The sequence below is a fragment of the Danio rerio genome, chromosome 1, assembly GCF_052040795.2.
Source record: "Danio rerio strain M-AB ecotype USA chromosome 1, GRCz13ab, whole genome shotgun sequence".
Taxonomy (NCBI): Eukaryota; Metazoa; Chordata; class Actinopteri; order Cypriniformes; family Danionidae; genus Danio; species Danio rerio.
The window spans coordinates 11277412-11300693 of NC_141021.1; the positions used below are offsets into that span (position 1 = coordinate 11277412).

General features: G+C 35.4%; 1 protein-coding gene across 1 annotated transcript in view; it reads left to right on the forward strand.

The window, feature by feature from the left end:
• Window positions 1-23282, forward strand: part of trim2b (tripartite motif containing 2b) — a 32626-nt gene that overhangs the window by 3725 nt on the left and 5619 nt on the right. The window contains exons 2-11 of the mRNA XM_087236717.1: window positions 8887-9049; window positions 11413-11573; window positions 13280-13431; window positions 13885-14065; window positions 16124-16886; window positions 19520-19623; window positions 20030-20197; window positions 22115-22283; window positions 22418-22488; window positions 22811-22951. Coding sequence (XP_087092843.1) covers window positions 11466-11573; window positions 13280-13431; window positions 13885-14065; window positions 16124-16886; window positions 19520-19623; window positions 20030-20197; window positions 22115-22283; window positions 22418-22488; window positions 22811-22951 — 1857 coding nt within the window. The 5' untranslated portion in view covers window positions 8887-9049; window positions 11413-11465. The remainder of the gene's footprint in view (window positions 1-8886; window positions 9050-11412; window positions 11574-13279; window positions 13432-13884; window positions 14066-16123; window positions 16887-19519; window positions 19624-20029; window positions 20198-22114; window positions 22284-22417; window positions 22489-22810; window positions 22952-23282) is intronic.

The window sequence follows — 23282 nt, forward strand, 5'->3', positions numbered from 1 at the left end:
GCCAGAATGATTAGCCCTTCTGAATTATTAGCCCCCCCTGTATATTTTCTCTCCCAATTTTGAAAAATATATTTTTTTCAACACATTTATTAAAACTATTAGTTTTACAAATAAGTGCAAATAACTAATTTCTTTTTTTCTTTGCCATGAAGACAGTACATAATGTTTTATAGATATTTTTTACTAATATTCAGCTTAAAGTGACAATTAAAGGCTTAACTGTTTATTAGGTTAACTAGGCAAGTTAATTAGATAATCAGGCAAATCATTACATGTTTTGTTCTGTAGACAATCATACATATTTGTTAGGGGGCTAATATTATTGACCTTAAAATAGTTTTAAAAATTAAAACTGCTTTTATTCTAGCCAAAATAAAAGTAATAAGAAAAAAATATTATAAGAAATACTGTGAAAATTCCTTGCTCTTTTAAACATAATTTGGGAAATAGTAAACAATAACTTTATATTTGCATACTTTTTTGTTTGGCTGAGCACCCAGTTGAGATTTATTGCAAGCTTTTGAAAAGTATAGAAGCAAAAGTCTAAAAATGCTAGTAGACGAAAGACTAATAGTCTAAAAGTTTAGCACCTGCATTTAATGATCACTCTTTCTCAGGCCATATATTCTTCATCAATGTGGTGTAGGACTGAACAATACAGTGCTCAGCATATATATATATATATATATATATATATATATATATATATATATATATATATATATATATATATATATATATATATATATATAGTGCACCCTTTCACATTTCTCTCTTTTAAATTCATGTTTTTAATAGGAAGCTTTACAATATATTTGTGCATATACATTAGATTAGTCAGTACTGAAGTCAAATCTGGAGCTTATCTAACAAAATAAGCAAAATAAGACTAAAGACTACTACACCCAAATGTATCTGTTATAGAAAAAATATTAAATACAAAATTTAAATAGAAAATAAATTCAAGAGAAGCAAAAAAATTGAAAGACTTAGTTGAAATGTAGGTTGTAAAAACTTTGCAATATTTTGCTTGAATTTAATTGTTTTATCTTTCGATTTATAAACATGTTTGGTGCCTAAAATATTATTTTAATAAATATATCTGTTTAATAAATCTTTTTGAATTATGTGTTCCAAAATACATTGCCTATATTCAATGAGAAATTAGTAAAATTATTAATTTTTAAAATGGGGTGTACTTAATTATGCTAAGCACTGTATATATTGTTTAGGCGTCGATATTGCAGTGTGTGTATCTGCAATAGTCACATCGCAAGATTAGATTATTTAATAAATATTACAAAATAAAGATATTATTTATTGGAATGTTTAATTACTTATGAAATACCATTTCTGTACCTAAATACTCTCCAGAAATTCATAAAGCTCTGTTTATTTATTTATTTATGCTGGTGATTTGTTATAATTTACCCAGATGCACTGCATAGAAAAATATTTGATCATCCTAGTCAATCTAAATTAATTAAATGTCCCCAAATAGAGCTATTCAAATCATCTGGTAAAATGATATACATATCACGGCAATGTCAGATTTTGTCATGTCAGATTGCATGTCAGATTTTTCCACCATCGTGCAGCCCTATTGTGGAGAAATCTTTTTTAATATGGCTTAGTAACATGTAGTGCTGTGAATGCTCAGGATTATGACAAGTTAGTGCCTGTGCCATCATGAGAGTGACATGTCCTTTGAACTGCGAGGTAACAAGAAAACTATCCGGTGCTTTTGGATCCCCTGTCCAGAATGCATGAGCGCTTTTCCCCCGGGGAGATTCTGCTTCAGTAATTTTAAATGGTCTCTTCAGAAAAGCGCTTGCTTGTCTCTGGCAGGGACCTTATAGTTAACGCTCCTTGTCTTTTGTCATTATGATCTCTGAGATGGAAAGAGGGGCTCTGCTTCTGACACTGAGAGCTTTTTGGGATAGAAATGGCATTGTCTGAAGAGTAATGACATGTGGCTCCACAATATTCCATTTCCTTGTGTTACATCATCACTCGAGCATTATCTTTCATCCCATTCAATTCCCCCGTGACCTCATTCCCATTCAGTTTTAATTCCCAAGTAAGCTTTTTTAATCAATATTCATAAAACTAGTTTGCATACTAGTATACAGTACGTACAAGAATTCCACATTTATTTTTGATAAGAAGTTGACATCAGAATTATTAACGTAATTATTTTAATTACTAATTTCTAATAACTGATTTATTTTATCTTTGCCATGATGGCAGTATGTAATATTTTACGTAATATTTTTCAAGATACTAGTATTCATCTTAAAGTGACATTTAATGGCTTAACTATAGGTTAAATAGATTAGGCAGGTTTGGGTAAGGCAAATCATTGTACAATGATGGTTTGTTATGTGTAGACAATCAAGAAAAAAAATATTGCTTAAAGGGGCTAATAAAAATGACCTTAAAATTGTGTTTAAAAAATTAAAAACTGCTTTTATTCTAGCCGAAATAAAACAAATAAGACTTTCTCCAGAAGAAAAAATATTATAGGAAATACGGTGAAGAAAATCCTTGCTCTGTTAGTGTTAAACATTATTTGGGAAATATTTGAAAAAGAAAAAAAGTCAGAGGAGGCTCATATTTTTGACGCCAACTGTACTGTATTGCATACTGTATAGTTTTTGTAGTCACTAGTTCAAAGCATGATTGTTACCGATTTCAGCAGTGTTTTCAATAAAATCTAAAAGCATTGTGGGATGTCTAGGCTAGGCATGGGACGATAACCGTTTTCAAGGTAAACCGTGGTTTGGAAAAGTCAAGGTTTTAAAACCGGCAAAATTTTCTGCTATATCGTTCCTAAGGTATGTGTAAAAATTTTTTATCTTTTTTTTGTTGTTTTGTAGCACAACAGTGTCTCTATTCCAAAAAAATATCAAAAGATGCTGTTTTAAATTTTAAAGAAATCTGCGTTTTTCAAACAAACGAAGACAGCAGAAGTCAACGATTCATTTAAGTTATTTAGCCGCACATGTTTACTGTTTTAAAATATTTAAAATGTTTCTCAAAGTAAAATATATTGTGTTCAAAAGTGGAAAAAGGTTCATTTTTTACTCAGACATTTAAAATGAATATATTTTAGAGCAGTAATCACAATACTGTGAAACCATGATATATTCAGAATCTTATACCGGACTGTGCCTAGTCTTGGCCCACAGCCAGTTTAGTCAGCATTGACTATATTTATTTACTTATGTACTTATTTACTTACTTACTCCCAGGGCCATTTATATCAAAGTTAATTTTTAGCTGCACCTACAGTAATTGGTGTTTTGTAATATCTATTTTTTTTTATAAGGTGGGATGTTAGCCCACCGCTCAGTCCCTAACCTCTTGGACCAGGACATACACACATACACTATGGACAATTTAGCTTACCCAATTCACCTATAGTGCATGTCTTTGGACTATGGGGGAAACCGGAGCACCATGGGGAAACCCAAGCAAACACAGGGAGAACATGCAAACTAAGGCTGGGCAATTTGGCCTAAAATCAAAATCTCGATTAATTGAACTCTATTACAATTAATGAACGATTATTTTATTTATTGGGTGGTGAAACCGCACTACTATGTCATGTTGTGGTCGTGCCTCAAAATGGGAGTGATTTGGATCCCATTTTAACGTCAGGAAATAAAAAAGAGATTTATTGTCTTTATATCACTCCAGTATGACTGTGGACACACTGTCCATACACACAGTTATGTCCAAACAGCTTCAGAAAGATGATTTTCATCATAGGTGCCCTTTAAATAAAAAGTAATAGTTTATTTTTTATATTATGCTTAAAATTTTTAGTTGCAATACTCGTATATAAATTTATATATAATTTATAAATAAAATATAATTTATTTATTTGTATTTATTCATTTTTTTTTTAACTAAATTCTGTCCAGAAATGGCAAAAAAAGTCTGCAGATTTTGTGTGCCCATAAAACTGACTAAACCAGCTATAATCCAAAGCTTGTACATTCAATAAACATCGTTTTTGGTGGGTTATTTAATCATATTTTGTTTTCAATTAGTCTAAGCGAGTGTCTTTAATCTTTCTACAAGATTCATTTATTTCAGCCCAAATCCACTGTCTGTTATTAGAGTGGGCGACCATGAATGGAAACTGTTAAGGGTCAAAAGCATGTGTCATGATGGGTTTTCCCTCAGTAATCAGCTTCAGAGATCATGGTGAATCTCAGAAAAGGATTTGTGTGTTTGTTTGTTCCTCTCCGCTGTCTGGGTCAAACCATTATCACTTTCTGTAAATTATTCATTAGGTTCATGTGGGGAACAGTAGTGTTTTAGTACATTTAAAGGGGTCATGACATGTAATTAAACAAACAAAAAAAAATTGTTTATTGAGGCTTGCTTATACATTAATGATAGTGTTTGTACAAAGAAACTAATGTGCACAGAAATTATTTTATTCAGCCCTCATTTTGACCCCCTTTCTAATATGACTTGTTTTAAATGGGCTGGTTTTTTAAGCCTTGTCAGAAACTGCCCACTGTTTTGATTGGCTAACGCCATTGCTAAGTATCAGCAGAAACCAGCTCAGCAGCCTCTCTCTGTTTCACTTTTTTTTTTTAAACCATATTTTATGTATATATATATATAAAACTGTGATTCACAGATAAAATGTTCTTGAATTATTCACAGGTTTTTACTCTGTTTATTCACGTTAGGCAACTGTTAATCATTAAGCCACTGAATTTTATTGCTTAAAAGGGCTAATAAAAATTATCTTAAAATGGTTTTGAAAAAATAAAAATTGCTTTTATTCTGGCCGAAATAAAACAAATGAGATTTTCTCCGGAAGAAAAAATATTATAGGAAATAAAGTGAAGAAAATCCTTGCTCTGTTAAACATCATTTGGGGAAATATTTAAAATAGAAAAAAAAGTCAGAGGAGGGCTAATAATTTTGATGTCAACTGTGTTGCATTATATAGTGTAAGAATTGAAATATTACAAATATTCTGATATCTTTGACAATTCAAATCATGAGCTGAAGACAGGGCCAATGGACTCCACAACCCACCAGGGGGTAATGCGTGAAAAACCAGTTCCTGCTGCATTTGCATCTGACTATGCTGAGACTCAGCTTCATCCCCCCAACTCACGCATATGGTCATTTCAATGTTTGAATGTTTTAGATTAACCAAACTGACTTTAATTATCATGTTTGATATCATTTGAAATGTCTCAGTGCAATTGGTACAATGGTCTCATTCTCTCAGAAATAGATATAATCAACACAATAAATATATAACTTCAGGCATCTTTTGAACCACTGTGAAGGGTGTGACTTTTTACACACACCCCCTTCCTTGAGGGAATTCTTGGATTATTTAAGGCAAGGTTTGAGAAAAACTCGGGGCGATTCTGCCTAACCAGATCAGCCCATAACATGGCTTGCACCATGTTATGTATATTACAAAGTCAGGAATGCATCTTTTTCATCTTGGATTTATCTTTGATAATTTGATGTTTTGTATTGATCATTTATGAATTGACTGATTGAATTGGCATAATACATTTACCTGATTAATAAATTGTAATGTTTGACCATATTTTGCTCACTCTGTAATTATTAATTCAAGTAGATTACGCTGTATCCTTGTTTCCGCACGTCTTGCGTCAGGTCAGTAGACGGACTAAAATCCAATTGAGATGGAGCATTGGCACACTAATTGTGTTTTAGCGATCCGGCTGACTCTTGATATTGATTCATGTGTACTTAGGTGGAAAGGGCGATAACTTCCGTCTAGGTCAACAAGGTGTTGCACGACTAACCTAGATTGGGTACCCGACCTTTGTTTGAAGGTAATATTATTCTAAATTAAGTTCATATGGGAAACCATGGGCTTGGTGAAAACCAAAGTTACTATAGAGTCCAGTAGTCGGGTACATTTATATTAATGCCCTAACCTCTAATTAGAAATGATGATTGTCTTAACTCAAAGGTGTACATCTAAGCGGGACTAACTAAAGTATTTTAGAACGAGCGCGCTGGTAGCGGCCATCTAAAGTATTAGTCAATTTACCTCTATTTAATATTCAAGACTGACCGGAGTGTGACCGTGAGGGACGCCTTCGGCCGAGGCGATTTCTCTGAGCGACATGAGCACCCGAATGAACGGATGTAATAGTTACTAGTGAAGGCAAACGGTTCAAACATTTATCTAAATTACATATTGATATAATCTTCTTAATGTTTTATATTTGGAGTCAGATAAAACGAGGATAAATATATTAATATTCTAAACCACCTCATACTAAAATTGGAGTCAGATATGAGTTAAGTTTAATATAAATCAACATTGTGCACTGGAAAGACCGAACATGCAGTGAACCTTCATCCACCATTGGATACCGTCATTGGACCAACTGGCTGGACCCTACAATAGCAAATACTGTATAATTTTGTAGTCACTAATTCAAAGCATGATTGTTAGCCATTTCAGCGGATGAAATGATTTTATTCATCTCTCATTTTGACCCACTTTCTAATATGACTTGTTTTAAATGGGCTGGTCTTTTAAGCCTTGTCAGAAACTGTCCACAGTTTTGATTGGCTAACGTCATTTCTAAGTGTCAACTGTAAATCAATGAGCTACTGAATTTTGTTTAGGCGGGGCCTAATGTTCTATGATGCATTTCTGTTTTTTAAAGTTTTGCTATGAAGGCAGTGTATATGCAAATATGCCCTTGTGATGTCACAGTTTCCAAATGAGCCATTTTTAGCTTGATTAAATAAATGCCTTGTTTATAATGAGGAGGGTGTTTTAAGCTCCAAAAATTGAAGTGTTTTTTTTAAATACCTGTTATTTTTAAAAGGTCAGCTCAAGAGCTCTTTACAAATATATCGATATAAAAAATTAACAATAATTATTATATTAAGACAGAACACTGGGGAATATGTTTATAAACTTTTAAAAAATGATTAAACAAATATTTTTATCCATTTATTCTTAGTGAATATTGGTAATATCCACTCACCGGCCACTTTATTAGGTACACCTTTGTACCAGGTTGGACCCCCTTTTGCCTTCAGAAATTCCTTTATCCTCTGTGGCATAGATTCAACAAGGTACTAGAAATATTCCTCAGAGATTTGGGTCCATATTGGCATGATAGCATCACACAGTTGCTGCAGATTTTCGGCATTGAGATCTGGTGACTGTGGAGGCCATTTGAGTACAGTGAACTCATTGTCATGTTCAAGAAACCAGTCTGAGATGATTCACGCTTTATGACATGGTGCGTTATCCTGCTGGATGTAGCCATCAGAAAATGGGTACACTGTGGTGATAAAGGGATGGTCATGGTCAGCAACAATACTTATGTTGGCTGTGGCGTTGACACTATGCGCAATTGGTACTAATGGGTGTCCAAAGTGTGTGAATAAAATATAAATATAATATAAATACCATTACACTACCACCACCAGCTTGAACCATCGACACAAGGATGTGTGCATGCTTTCATGTTGTTGATGCCAAATCTGACCTTACCATCAGAATGTTGCAGCAGAAATCGAGACTCATCAGACCAGGCAATGTTTTTCCAATCTTCCGTTGTCCAATTTTTATGAGCCTGTGCAAATTGTAGCCTCAGTTTCCTATTCTTAGCTGACAGGAGTGGCACCCGGTATGATCTTCTGCTGCTGTAGCCCATCGGCTTCAAGGCTCGACATGTTGTGTGTTCAGAGATGCTCTTCTATGTACCTCGGTTGTAACGAGCTGTTATCTGAGTTACTGTTGCCTTTCTACCAGCTCGAGCCAGTCTGGCCATTTATCAGACCATTCTCTGTAAACTCTAGAGATGGTTGTGCATGAAAATCCCAGTAGATCAGCAGTTTCTGAAATACTCAGACCAGCCTGTCTGGCACCAACAACCATGTCACGTCACTTAAATCACCTTTCTTCCCCATTCTGATGCTCGGTTTGAACTGCAGCAGATCCTCTTGACCATGTCTACATACCTAAATGCATTGAGTTGCTGCCATGGGATTGGCTGATTAGAAATTTGCATTAACAGACAGTTGGACAGGTGTACCTAATAAAGTAGCAAAATGGACTGAAAATTTCGCCTGTTTTTATTTGCATTTAGTTATTTTGTTCAGCACGTCACCGTCTCACGTCGTCTTCAGAGAGATCAGATTATATAAGTAACTTCTACAACTTCCCTTCATGACATCAAAAAGCTGTTCAAAAATACTTCAGCTCTGCCTCTGTGCTCATTACCGCGCTTTCAACTTGGAAATTTCAGAATGAGCAAATATTCATGTGGCCGCAGCTCTTGTGAATTGCCATCTTGGGTTGCCATGGTAACCTGCAGGGTTCAGTGTCTGTGTGTCTGTCTCTCAATCCTGTTCTGTATGTGTTCATTTTACATATTATCATGGCAACTTTTATTTGCACACAGTGAGGCGGCATGGTGGCTCAGTGGTTAGCACTGTCACCTCACAGCAAGAAGGTTGCTGGTTTGAGTCCTCTCTGTGTCAGTTGGCGATTCTGTGTGGAATTTACATGCTCTCCCCGTGTTTGTGTGGGTATCCTCTTGGTGCTCTGGTTTCCCCCACAGTTCAAAGACGTGCGCTATAGGTGAATTGAATGAACTAAATTGGCCGTAGCCTATGAGTGCTTGTGTGAATGCAAGACTGTATGGGTGTTTCCCATGTTTTTTGTTATTCAAATAGTTATTTTCTGTGTGAAGATTTAAACACAATTTAGAGAAAAAATATCTGTATTTAGAAATAAAAATAGTTGCAACTAACTGATTTGTAGATGAGTCTGTATTTTGTGTGTGTTGCAGTATTTACAGTATATACATCTGATCTCTTTTTTCTCTATAGGGTCCAGTGTCAAATGAGGGGACGCTGTGATTCCCCCCTGCAACCTGTGCTTGTTTTGGGTCTCCAGTGCATCAAATACACTCTCTTACCTTAATAATTTGGTATTACATAAAAAAAGTATACGCAGACTTTCATGCACATCGCCTGAACTTCATCTCTTAGGGTAAGAAATACTTCCTTCTGTGATTTTTCTCCATCCGTTATATGCATGTTAAACTCATTTCCACTAACTTTGTGGCATTTTCTCCATCTTTCATGCAGTATTTCATAAGGAAAACATATTTGTGGTGTGTGTATCTGTGTGTAAACTCTGTTCAATTCATCTTTATTTCTATAGCGCTTTTACAATGTAGATTGTGTCAAAGCAGCTTACCATAGAAGTTCTAGTAAATTGAAACTGTGTCAGTCCAGTTTTCAGAGTTAAAGTTCAGTTTAGTTCAGTTCAGTGTGATTTACTCAGCATTAGCAACATTTTCTTTTGACTTTGCAGATATTAATATTATACATGTATTGCATTACAGTCAATTAAATCTGATGGGATGAAATCTGCTGTTATTTTTTTAGAAATTAAGTTTAGTTTTACTGTTTCTACACTTTTTTTGTCCGATGTAGGCTTCACTATGGAAGCCTGTTTTCACTCCAGACTAAAAAATATGAAAGGTAACTGCGAAATATGGATTTAAAAATACATAAAAGTTCAGCTGTGAAATAAAAAGTCATATTTACAAGTTTAGATTATATTGTGAGAAATTAGTTAACAAACTACTTTCCACACAAATAATGTATCATCATCACTGTCTGTGAAAGTGTTTCAGCCACAGAATAAAAAAATGCAATATATAATTTAGGATTGCAAGATACAAGCCTGCAGTTATGTGAAAAAAGTCAGAATTCTGATTTAACAAATAATTGTAGTTGTAGTTTTTATACACTAAAAAAAGAAAAACTGAATATGTAAATGTAGAATTGTAAGATATGAACTCATAATTTTTAGTCTGTGGCAAAAAGTTCCAAAAGTTCAAAGATATATAAACTCACAGTTCTGAGATAAAAGTTATTAAATATTAAAATATTATTGCAATTATATATATATATATATATATATATATATATATATATATATATATATATATATATATATATATATATATATATATATATATATATATATATATATATATATTCTTAACAAAATGTAAGAATTGCCCAGTAAACTCATCTACGCTGTATCGTTGTTTGTACAACGTTGCCACTTACGAGCTCGTTACAATGTAGAAATTTAAGACGTGAGAAGGCTGTAGCAACGTTGTCTTATGACATTCAGCAACCGTGAGATGACATTCTTACTACATGTATTAATGTTTTTTCCTGGCAATTTATCAATACTGCCTAGAATACAGGATAAGCAGTAATAATTTTAAAAATTGTTTATTCATGTTTCCTTTTAATTTGATAATTGCTTTTGTAAACTTATGTGTAAAAATGCCCCACAGATGTATACAATCAAATTTTTTTATTATATATTTCTCAGTATTTAATTTGTACAGTACAGACCTAATTACAACCAAAAAGTATAAAATAAGGTTTAGATTAGATTAAACAATTGACACTGGGCGTCGAAACTCTGTGCTGGAGAAATTAGCAGCCCGTGGAGTGCAGCTGAAGGCCAGGCGTAGTGGAGAACGCAGTCAGAGAAAGAAATCCACAGCTCAGAGAGAGCCACAGCAGCCACAAGTCAAAATAGGCAGTGAAAAAAGAGATTACTACACAATGACCACTTCATTTATCAAGAAGGAAAAAAGCAATACTTGCGTTTCCTCGGACGTTGTTGAATGAGACGCTGAGCGGTTTGTTGAAATTTAAAATGATTCATTGATGACGAGTAAATGTTGTACAGTGGTTGTCCATGCAGCCTAAGCGCAACCTAAAGCAACGGCCGTTTAAACGGCAGCATTATGACACTGTTGTGACAACCTTCAGCAACAACGTAGATCCTAGATCCTTGATACAACGTTGTAGGAAGGTCGATACGTTGAGGCAATGTTGTGTGTTTGTTGGGTGTAAGGTGTAAACTCAGAATTATAAAGTAAAAAAATAAAATATGCAAGTATCTTTTTTATCATTTAAATTTTTATATTCTGTGGCAGAAAATTCTAAATTGCAAGATTTAAACACAATTTAGAGAAGAAAAATCTGTAATGTGATATAAATATAATTGCAATTAACTGTTTATTTTTATGTTCTGTGTCAAAAAATATATAAAGATATAAACTCAGATTTGAGACGTAAACTTACAATTCAGAGAACAATCTAAATCAGATCCAAACAGAATTCTGAAAAGCAAAAAAAGTTAAATTTGTTAAATCTCATCACAATTTCATGTTTATATATTGCAATCAATACTTATAACCACAAAAGGCACAGTTTAATTAAATTAATATCTTTTTAATTTTGTTATTCCAACTATCCATGCACAGTACCTCTTCCTACAGGGTGTCCTAAACCTCTTCCCCCGTCCTGTTTCAGGTCTGTGCTTTCTGCATCCTTGTATTGTGGGTGCTGTTCCTCCGTCCACCCGCATGGAGGCGCCGCAGGCTTCTCCTGACAGCAGCAGTGAGGAGTGTACTGTACTAGAGGCTCTGCCTGGCAAGGGAACTGCGCTCATTTGCTCTCAACACAAAGGAAAAGTCAGTTGTTTTTTAGTGAACACATAAACACACACACACACACACAATATGATTGCACAGATGGGTAAAGTATAACTCACAGGCCGTGAATTCCCCATGAGCATACACTTTCTGTCCCAGAAAAACAAGTGTACCCTGATCCCAGCTGGTTTATCTATAAATATCATATTGAAAGATGCAGCAACGTGTCTCAATAGGTAACAGAACATTTAGGATATTTGTTCCTTGCAAAAGTATTTGCATAAAACTTTTTTAGTTTTGCCGTTTGGAGGAAATTTGAAATAAATCAGTTTATGTGAGCTGATTCTCAAATTATGACGTGGTATTAAGTCTTAAAGTGATTGTTTACTCAACACAAATTATATTCTAAATATGTAGTAGCATTATTTGGGCTAGATCACATGAAAATGGTTCCAAAAGAAGCTAGCTCTCTGCAACTATCACATGGTCGTCCACTGAAGCTAAGCAGGGCTGCGCCCGGTCAGTTCCTGGATGGGAGACCACATGAGAAAGAGGTTGTTGCCGGAACTGGTGTTAGTGAGGCAAGCAGAGGGTGCCCAACCTGCGGTCTGTGTGAGTCCTAATTCCCCAGTATAGTGAAGGGGACTCTATACTGCTCAGTGAGTGCTATCTTTCAGATGAGATGCTAAACCGAGATCCTGACTCTCTGTGATCATTAAAAATCCCAGGATGTCCTTCGAAAAGAATAGGGGTTTAACCCCGGCATCCTAACCTAATTTGCCCACTGACCTCTGTCCATCATGGCCTTTTAACCATCCCCATTTCATAATTGGCTCCATCACTCTGTCTCCTCTCCACCAATCAGCTGGTTTGTGGTGTGCGGTCTGGTGCAATATGGCAGCTGTGGCATCATTCAGGTGGATGCTGCACACTGGTGGTGGATGAGGAGATTCCTCTCAATGTTTAAAAGTGCTTTGAGTGTCTAGAAAAGCACTATACAAATGTAAAGTATTATAAATTAATATTATGTACAATAAATGCCTTTTTAATTTTCCTGTTACTTAATATATCGATACGTATAATGTTGAGAAATTAAATAAACATTTATTTAGTGATTAGCAGGTTTAATAGAAATAATCATGAAATATAATATGATCTATGACTGTTTTATGATTGCTGATATATAATGAAGAATTGGAACAAGAAACAGTAAAAACATATATATGAAATACTAATGCATTTACTAGAAATAAAAATTATAATTAGGAATTGTAAAATAATCATTTATTATTATTATTATTATTATTATTAATAATAATGATAATTGCAATAATAATAACAATAATAATCGGCGGTTCATTCTGCTGTGGCGACCCCTGATAAATGAAGGGACTAACCTGAAGGAAAATGAATGAACAAGTGAACAATATTGATAATATATGCTTAATATAATATATTTTAATAAAACTACTGATAATATATTATCAGTCAATATCGGTCAGACATCCGAGAAGATGAGACATCCCAAATGAGTTTGGTTACAACTTTGATTTAATTTGCTTACAAAGGTTATTTTAAATGCAAGTAAAGTGTCTTTTTGAAAAATAAATTCTTTGAAATTTGATTAAAATTTAGTAGAAACTTCAACAAGAAATCTAAAAAACACAAATATTATTCCATTGACCTGTTTTAGTACATTTTAGAGTGGTTTTAAAAGTCTGCATTACTTCATGTGTTGTATTCAGGTGTCTGCGCTGTACTGTTTGGTGTGTGAGAATGCAGTGTGTGAAGACTGTATGAACGGAGAACACGCTGAGCATCCCACAGATTCTCTGGAGAAAGCTGTGGATCAACAACTAGCGGCACTGCAGGACAAAGTGGATTCAGCCAAGAACAGGTTGGCCCACCAGTCTCATCATCTCACACATAGAACAGAGAAATAAACACACTTAAGTTACACAGATTTATATAATTACACAAATACAAAGACACACACTAAATACATATAACCTTTTGCCTTTACTTATTCAAAAAACATTTTAATCCTTTCACCTGCCAATAATTTCCATTGTAATACAAATTTTACCATGTTTACAATCTTCTTTCCATTAAACAGAAATTGGGAAAAAAATAAACAGGGGGGCTTCAATTGTACAGTATGTGTATATCCATATTCCACTCAGAGAAGTGTTTTCGTCTCTAAATATGGGTCCCGCAATAAGAAAAACCAATCCCCATCTCCTAATTGCTAGCTTCATTAGCTGATTGGTTAGTGATTGACGATTGATTTTGCTCAGTAATGGTTGATGAATGAATGGATGGTTACTGGAGATGTTTCTGTGACTCGCAGGCTCCCTCAGATCAGAGAAGCGGTTCAGTATCTGAGAGAGATCCTGCAGCAGTTGAACTCTCAGCGCAGCTCCATTGAGGAGGACATTCACTCGTCCTTCAGCGAACTGCACAAAACCCTCGACACCAGGAAGAGCGTCCTGCTGATGGAGCTGGAGGTCACGTACGGACTCAAGCAAAAAGTAATGTGCCCAGAAGATTCAACTCATCACTACTTCATTAGAGTTTGGTGTTTACATTAGTGTCTAATCATTGAACTTACAGCTTATATCAGAATTTTGAAATAGTTTTTATTTTTTATTTAATGTTTATTTTGTTTTCAAAGTTCTAGCAATGTCATTTTTTTAAATGTATATAGTTTTTATTAATTATTATTACTATAAGTATATATATTATTACTATACTCTCGGCTAAGCCAGTTGGCATTTCTGTTTGCATGTTCTCCCTGTGTTGACGTGGGTTTCCTCTGGGTGCTCTGGTTTCCCCCACTGTCCAAAGACATATGGTATAGGTGAATTAAAGAAACTAAATTGGCCATAGTGTATGAGTGTATGGATGTTTCCCAGTACTAGGTTGCGGCCGGGCATCCTCTGCGTAAAATGTATGCAGAAATAATTAGTTGTGGCAACCCCTGATAAATGAGAGACTTAGCCGAAGCAAAATAAATGAATGAGCTATATATTATACTATAACTATATAGAACTAAAACTATAAGTATTACTATAGTATTATTACTTTAACTATAGGTCTATAAGTATGTTATCATTATAATTAGTATAATTATAAGCATAATGTTGTATAATATAATATTATTTATTAGTTTAAATATGTATGTTTTTTATTTACTGGATAAATTGTATTGTTTTATATTTAGTATACACTACCTTTGAAAGAACAATTATCTTAACATTGTTATTCGATGGATGGATGGATGGATGGATGGATGGATGGATGGATGGATGGATGGATAGATAGATAGATAGATAGATAGATAGATAGATAGATAGATAGATAGATAGATAGATAGATAGATAGATAGATAGATAGATAGATAGATAGATAGATAGATAGATAGATAGATAGATAGATAGATAGATAGATAGATGTGTTATTATGTTTTTTGAATTTGTTATCTGAAACCAAATGAAATAAGAAATGAAAGACTGGTCAGTTTCCTAGCATGATTAATCAAGTATTTTTTTCAGATTTTATTTAATTCTAATTTAATAATTTTATTGATTGAACCTTTTAACATATTGTAGAGCAGAATCTGCTGGCCTTCATTTAGGAAAAGAAATTGGTCATAAAATTCTTAGTGCGCGAGTTAAAGTGTTAATGTTTTAAATTTTTTAAAGTGTTCATTTATTTATAGGTACTAATGGTAATAGCAATGATATCCTTTCCATGCTGCATTAATTTGACCCTTTATAAAATGAATGATTCAATGTTAAATGTTAATAAATTTAAAGCATCAATTATGAATAAAAAACCTATAGTTACATTATACATTGTACGTTTCATAAATTGGCTATAGGTGATGTGGTGGCACAGTAGGTAGTGCTGTCGCCTCACAGCAAGTAGGTCGCTGGTTCGAGTCTCAGCTGGGTAAGTTGGCATTTCTGTGTGGAGTTTGCATGTTCTCCCCACGTTTGCGTGGGTTTCCTCCGCGTGCTCCGGTTTCCCCCACAGACATGCAGTACAGGTCAATAGGGTAGGCTAAATTGTCCGTAGTGTATAAGTGTGAATGAGTGTGTATTGGTGTTTCCCAGTGATAGATTGCGGCCAGAAGGACATCCGCTGCGTAAAAACGTGCTAGATAAGTTGGTGGTTCATTCCGCTGTGGCAACCCTAGAATAATAAAGGGATTAAGCCAAAAAGAAAATTAATGAATGAATAAATTAGCTATTGTAAACGAATAGTCCAGGCAAAAAAAATTTTTTTAAACTTGTTTTAAACATATTTGAGTTTTTTTTTTTTTATGTTTTGAAGATTGTTGGAAACCAGCAACCATTGACTTTCATTGTAGGAAATAAATTGTACTATTGAATCAATGGTTACAGTTTTTCATTAATCTTAAAAAATATATCGAATTTTGTCTTCAACAGAAAAAAAGAAAACTTAAACTGTTTTGAAACAAGTACAAGGATGAGTAAATTAATTAAATATTTTGAGTGAACTATCTCTTTAATTCCAATGTAGATCTTTTGAAACAGCCGTTGTTTCTCTGGTGTATCCCGCAGGTCCTGCAGGCTCAGTTAGACACTCTCCTCCAGGAAGAATCTGCCATCAACTACAACTGCAGCCTGACCAGCGAAGCTCTGGACGGAGGAAGCAAAGCCTCTGTCCTGCAGGCCCATAAAGAGGCGGGAGAGCGACTCGGTGACCTGTCCAGCCAGGGCCTTCCTCTCCAGCCTGAAGAGAACGACCAGCTCGACCTCATGATGGAGATCGAAGGCCTGCGCAAGTCCATCCACAACCTGGGCACCATCGTCACCACCAATGCCGTGGCCAGCCAAACTGAGGCGTCCGGAGACGGTCTGGAGCAATGCATCGTGGGTCAGCCGGCATCCGTCATCATAACCACGAGAGATAAAGCTGGAGGACTGTGCAAGACTGGAAACGCCATTATCTCGGCTGAAGTTTACACACCGGACGGAAGCATCGCAGACGGAGAAATTGTAGATATGAAAAATGGAACGTATGAATTTCAATACACGGTGAAGAAAGAAGGCAACTTCAGTCTGGCGCTGAGACTTTATGATCAGCATATTAAAGGAAGCCCATTTCAGCTAAAGGTGAGCAGTTCTCCAGATGATTCTCCGACGACCACCACCGCAGCCAACGCCGCGTCCACCGGCTCCAGCGATGGAGGAGCGAGAAAAAGGAGCGCCAAATCTCCAGGGAGCCGCAGCCGGCAGAAGGGCGTCAGACGAGGAGGAAGCTTGTTCAGCACACCCAAAAAAAGGGTGAACCCCATCGAGGACGACCTGATTTTTAGAATAGGTACAAGAAAGAGAGGAATGTTTGTTGTGTAAAAAGTATTTTTTATTATTATTATTTTGTGGTAAACAATGAGGGCTCTATTTTAACGATCTAGGTGCAAAGTCTAAAGCTCATGCCACAAAAGTATTAAGGGCGCGTACGAATCCGCTTTTGCTATTTTAAGTACGGAAAAATAAGCTCTGCGCCGCAGCGCATGGTCCAACAGTGTTGAGCTTATTCTCTTAATAAGTTATAGGTGGGTTTTGAGAATAAACCAGAGTCTCATCTCCCATTCCCTTTAAGAGTAAGTTGCGTCGCGCCATGGCGCATTTGCTATTTACATGGTGGACTTTGTAAGTAGAAAAATTGAATGCTTCACAAGCAAGAAAACGGGTAAACAGACTATCTGCAGCGAGGATAAATTACTAGCCTTCTCCAATCAGCCTTTACTTTCACTTTCTCTCTTTCGGAATAAGGAAACAGTACACACTCAGCTGAAGACATCTATCAGTCTACATATTTAATTTTGTTTGTTAAGCACAAAGATTTGTTTCAAAACTATTTCTAAATTTAGTTCTAATTTCCAGAAAACAAATAAATAAACAATAATAACAATGTGTGGTCAAAAAACTGAGTTATATTCAAACACATGTCCTTTTATATGCCCATATGGTCCAAAACCTGACAGGTGGGCATATCTAAGCTTGTTTTTAATAAAACAAATATAAATATGCATATAATAATATAAAATATGCATATAATAAATGATACTGCTAATAATAACATTATACTAAAGTGTTATGAATAAACTGAAAAAGCCCCTCGAGATGAAGAAGGCATGGCGTCAGTGGTTTTTATATTTATGTAGAAAATAATAATTTTTGTAATGTTTTATTCCTTTAATTCTTTTTCATCTGCAAAGATATTTGCGTATTGCTATACATCTTGTATTGTATTAATGTAATGTATTAAGCAATGTGTAATCGAGGAGCACAGCTAACACGCTCTGCACTGGACTTTAGACCTGCTTTCAGCAGTCTATTTTAGTTCAGTCCTTAGCAGTGCACCAGCAATGTGCCTTAGCACACCTTTTTTTTTAGGCTTAAACATTCATGAGTCTACAAAGTGGCGCAAATGGATTTGCTATTTAAACAATGTGGCAGAGAACAGGAAAATTACTGTTGCGTTGGTTTAAAAATAGCAACATGTCGGCGCAAACACGTCTTGCGCCTTATTGCGTCCAGTGTATGATAGAGCCCTAATACCCACTGTATTTAGTAAACCAATTTCAGTGGGCTATATGCAGAGCAATGTTTTTTCAGCCACCGAAAGCTTGAAGTGACTATTTTCATTATAGGCTCCTTTTACAGCATCAGTATTGTAATTTAATTAAATAATTAATTTGATTAATCTAATGTCTTACATTAATATACATTTATATTTAGTCATTTAGCAGACACTTTTGTCCAAAGTGACTTACAGTTGAGGCATTCAGCAATTTACAAGAGGCAATACACACAAAAATTGCTAATTATACAAGTTATTTGTTTGTGTTCTAGCAGAGTGTGCTAGAGTTTGTTTGTTTTAGAGAGAGAGACAGAGAAAGTGTTTCTACAGGTGGTTTGTTAAGCCCACTTGTGTGAAGCACACTTCATAAATGAACAGTGTTTATGTCGCTTAATGTGTCAGTGAGATGAATAAGTGTGTATTCTACAGGTGGTTTGTTAACCTCACTCACCTGTGTGAGGCACACAGTATTTTGGGTGACCTTGGTTTTGTTCATCAGAGTTCATACAGTCCAAACCAGATCTTAAACGTGGCCATAACAACGTTTATAATGGCATGACAACGGCAGTGCCAGAGCTGACTTATTCAAAATGAAAAGTCCTGTGCCCATTCATTTATAAAGCACATTTAAACATAACTTTGACCAATGTGCTGTACTAAATAACCATTAACTGGGATAAAGGCAGTTTCACTAATAAAACAGCAAGACTTATGTTGATGATATAAAGGGCAACTCTGCTATGTAACTATTGGTACAAGAGAAATTATGCCATAAAAGGGCAATCGGGTGAGATGCAGGGTATCTAATTAGGGCAGTGGGTTATTCATTCATTCATTCATTCATTCATTTTTTTTTTTGGCTCAGTCACTTTATTACTCTGAGGTTGTCACAGCGGAATGAACCACCAACTTATCCAGCATATATGTTTTACGCAGCGGATGCCCTTCCAGCTGCAACCCATCCCTGGGAATCACCCACACATACTCAATCACACACATACACTACGGCCAAGTTAGCCTACCCAATTCACCTGTAGAGCATTTCTTTGGACTGTGGGGGAAACCGGAGCACCCGGAGGAAACCCACGCCAACACAGGCAGAACATGCAAACTCCACACAGAAATGCCAACTGACCTATCCGAGGCTCGAACCAGCTACCTTCTTGCTGTGAGGCGATTGTGCTACGGTAGTGGGTTATAAATACAATATTGTTGCCCATTGTTAAAAGTAACCAAACAACATAGCTCAATAAGTTGCCCTGTGTATCATCAGCATTTGAAAATTACAAATCATGAAGAAGACACCAGATCAAATGGAAATGATTTTACTCTTGTTTTACTATTGATTTTACTGTTTGTTTTGATAGGAACAAAAGGGAGGAATAAAGGAGAGTTCACTAACCTTCAAGGAGTCGCAGCTTGTTCAGAGGGAAGAATCTTAATCGCAGACAGTAACAATCAGTGTGTGCAGGTAAGAAAACTTTAGTTCCTATATTTAAATGTGGAAATGTACACTCTCAGAAATAAAGGCACGTTAGTTGTCACTGGGGCAGAATGGTACCTCTAAAGTACATATTAGTAACAAAATATACCTTTGAGGTACCATCACGGACCCTTTAGGTACTAATATTTACCTCGTGAAAGTAATGCACAAGACCGCATTTAACTGTAATCAGCATCTTAAATACTTAAAAGTTTTTAATATTTTGATTTCTAAAATAACATTTACATATTTATTATATTATCTTTGCATCAAGATACAGAATTATCTCTTGTGCGAGGTGTTTCTAATGCATTGATACACTCTTAGTTGGAACAGTACAGTATATTGTAGAGCAGAATCTGATAACTGACTTTTCATTTCTTTGTTTTTCCAGATATTTTCCAACACGGGTGAGTTTCAGAGCCGGTTCGGGGTGCGTGGTCGTTCACCGGGTCAACTACAGCGGCCCACTGGAGTAGCTGTACATCCCAACGGGGACATCATTATCGCTGACTATGACAATAAGTGGGTTAGCATCTTCTCCAGCGAAGGCAAATACAAGGTCAGCTATATTTAGATAGTGTGGACAAGCACATTTCACTGCATGCTGGGCAAAAACTACTTCACTGACTGGCAGAAAGGGCCTGCTTCTTGTCAACTGAAATCAACTTTTCTGATTCTGTTGTCGATTTTCGACTTGTGTGTTTTTGTCCTTTTTTTGCAATATGGCATTGGTTAGTGAATTCAGATGAATTATTAACAATATAATTTTGCTGTTTGATCATTTTAGTTATATGTAGTTGAAGACAAAATTATTAGCCCTCCTGTAAAATTGTATTAATGTGTAGACATTATTCATTCTTTAATTAAATTTTTGTTGGAAAAAAAAATTGAGGAAGGACATTTTTCATGGTATTCTGAAGTCTTTAATTTAGGCCCAATCCCAATTCTGTTTTTGGCCCTTACAACTGAGGGTTAAGGAGAATGGCTTCAAAATTTACCCCTAAGAATTGGGACAGCACTACAGCACCTGCACATGACATCATGTCATCGCGATCTCTTGCTTCATATGCGATAACCAATCGTGACTGCTGTAGTTATTGTTATTTATAACGTGTGTTAACAGAGAGTATTCATCAATGTAAACACACCAAAAACAACATTAACAATATAGCAGACACTGTAAAAAGATCATTTCCTGCCACTAGACTTTTTATACAGGGAATTGGAGTGTCAGAATGTTGTGGGACTGCTGTACAGGTTTTATGATTAGGAATTATAGATCGTGAAATTGAGCGGTTTTTATTTTAGCATTTTTTAAAGCATGACGGTAAAACACGAACGCAGTTATAAATATATTATAATAAAACATGTGTTTCTTTGTTTGTTGTAAAAATTCGTAATAATGAGAAAAATACTACATTTTGGATCTCCTTACTTCCGGATGCAGCTGTGGCTGGTGTATTCTGGGAAATTTTCTTACCGCTTGGTTTTGAGTGTGGTCCTGAAAAATCTTCGTTTCAAGGGCTATTCACCCCTTCCCCTTAGCCCTACGCCTTCAAGCTAATGAGAATTGGGACACCCCTACCCCTTGACGTGAATGCGCAAAACGAGGGGTAGGGGTAAAGGGAAGGGCTAAGGGCTAGAATTGGGGTTGGGTCTTAGTCTGGCTGAATAAGCTAAAAATATATTGAAGTTTTTTTTTTTTTTAAACTGCTAAAGTCATAATTTTAGCCCTCTTTTATTATTAGAAATATTTTTGTGAGTACAGAACAAACCACTGTCAAATGACTTGCCTAATTAAGCTAATTTGTCTAGTTAATCTAGTTAAGCCTTTAAATTGCACTTCTAGCTGAACATTAGTAATGTGATTTGCAAATCAACTAGTGTAATATTATGTACTGTTTTCATGCCAAAGATTAAAAAATAAGTTATTATAAGTGAAGTTTCATAAACTAATTTCGAGATGAGCACGTGATATGATTGAGCACTGCTGGCCACTCATCCGTTATTAGGAACAATCCAATCAGAGTGATCCTAGCTCACTATAAATGGATCATTTTCTCCCTACTGCTCTGTCTTCGTTTTGGAAGAATCCCCCCTTCCACCCTATCTCCTCCTTTACCTCCCTTTTTTCTAAAAGGGGAGCTATCGAGACCTACCTGATCTTGGATTCCCTGATATGCTTATTGACCAGGCGGGAGCCCTAGGCTCAAATATCTCCGAGCTCAGGGTTCTCTCCCGGGACAGCATGCCAAACCTGCTTTAAATGCCAAGCATATCTAAGTGGGAACTCCTGAAATTAGTTATTAAAAAATTTATTTTAAAAGATTTCTCCATTAAACATCACTTGGAAATATTGGGGAAACAATACAAATTTCACAGCAGGGCTAGTAGCTATATATAGTGATTGTGTAGCCGCACATTTCAGAGTGTGCTTTTTTACTAACTGCTTCTTGTCTTTGGAATTGAACTTTAGGCTAAGCTGGGCTCAGGACGGCTGATGGGGCCGAAGGGGGTTTCTGTGGACCAGAATGGTCATGTTATTGTTGTGGACAACAAGGCCTGTACGGTTTTCATCTTCCAGCCCAGCGGGAAACTCATCACTAAGTTTGGCAGCAGGGGCAACGGAGACAGACAATTTGCAGGTACAAATCTAGACATACACTAGATATATATTATGCTGATGTAAACAGTGTGCAAATTACAAATAAATACAACCATGCAGTAAAATTATTCTCTGGTTCTGTTTGAATGTAACCTTACTTTGCTTCACATCCAGGCCCACACTTTGCTGCAGTGAACAACAATAATGAAATCATCATCACAGACTTTCATAACCACTCTGTTAAGGTAAGGCAATGAAGTAATAACCTAGCTCACACATATTTTAAGACAATATATGTTTACCTCATGTCAAGCAATATATTACAGATAGCCACATTAATATTGATTATTAATTCATGAAAGCAGGAGTAATAATTATTATTGTTATAAAAATGTAGTAATTACATATAAGATTAAAATGTTTTTAAAATAAAATTCTTATACAGAAATTCATGTATAATGCAAATGTACTTTATCTTTTGTTTATATGAATTTTTTTATATTGTTTATTGTACTTAATGTTCCTATGCCATATTACTGTACAATATGACTTTATACTCTCCTACAGGTATTTAATGCAGATGGGGAATTCTTGCTTAAGTTTGGCTCAAATGGTGAAGGAAACGGCCAGTTTAATGCTCCCACTGGCGTTGCTGTGGATGTCAATGGGAACATCATTGTGGCCGACTGGGGAAACAGTCGCATACAGGTGAATGAGTCCTTCTCGAGTTCCTGACTTAAATCTGAGAGATTCAAGACTGATGGTTAAAGGGCTGACTGAGCGATAAAAATATAATGATATTAGACTATTATAAAAAATAGTACCAAATAAAAGATTTATCTCAATATTATTTTGACATTTTTGATAGAATGATTATGGTTTTAAGGGTGAGTGCACAAAAAAAAAAAGTTTAATTATCACATGATTTACTTTAACTGTAAGCTAGGTTTAAATGACTTTCTTCTTTCATTCAAATCCAATCAGATTTATTTTTTTTTTAATTCCAGCTCTACAATGGCAGTGGTCATCTTATTTTTAT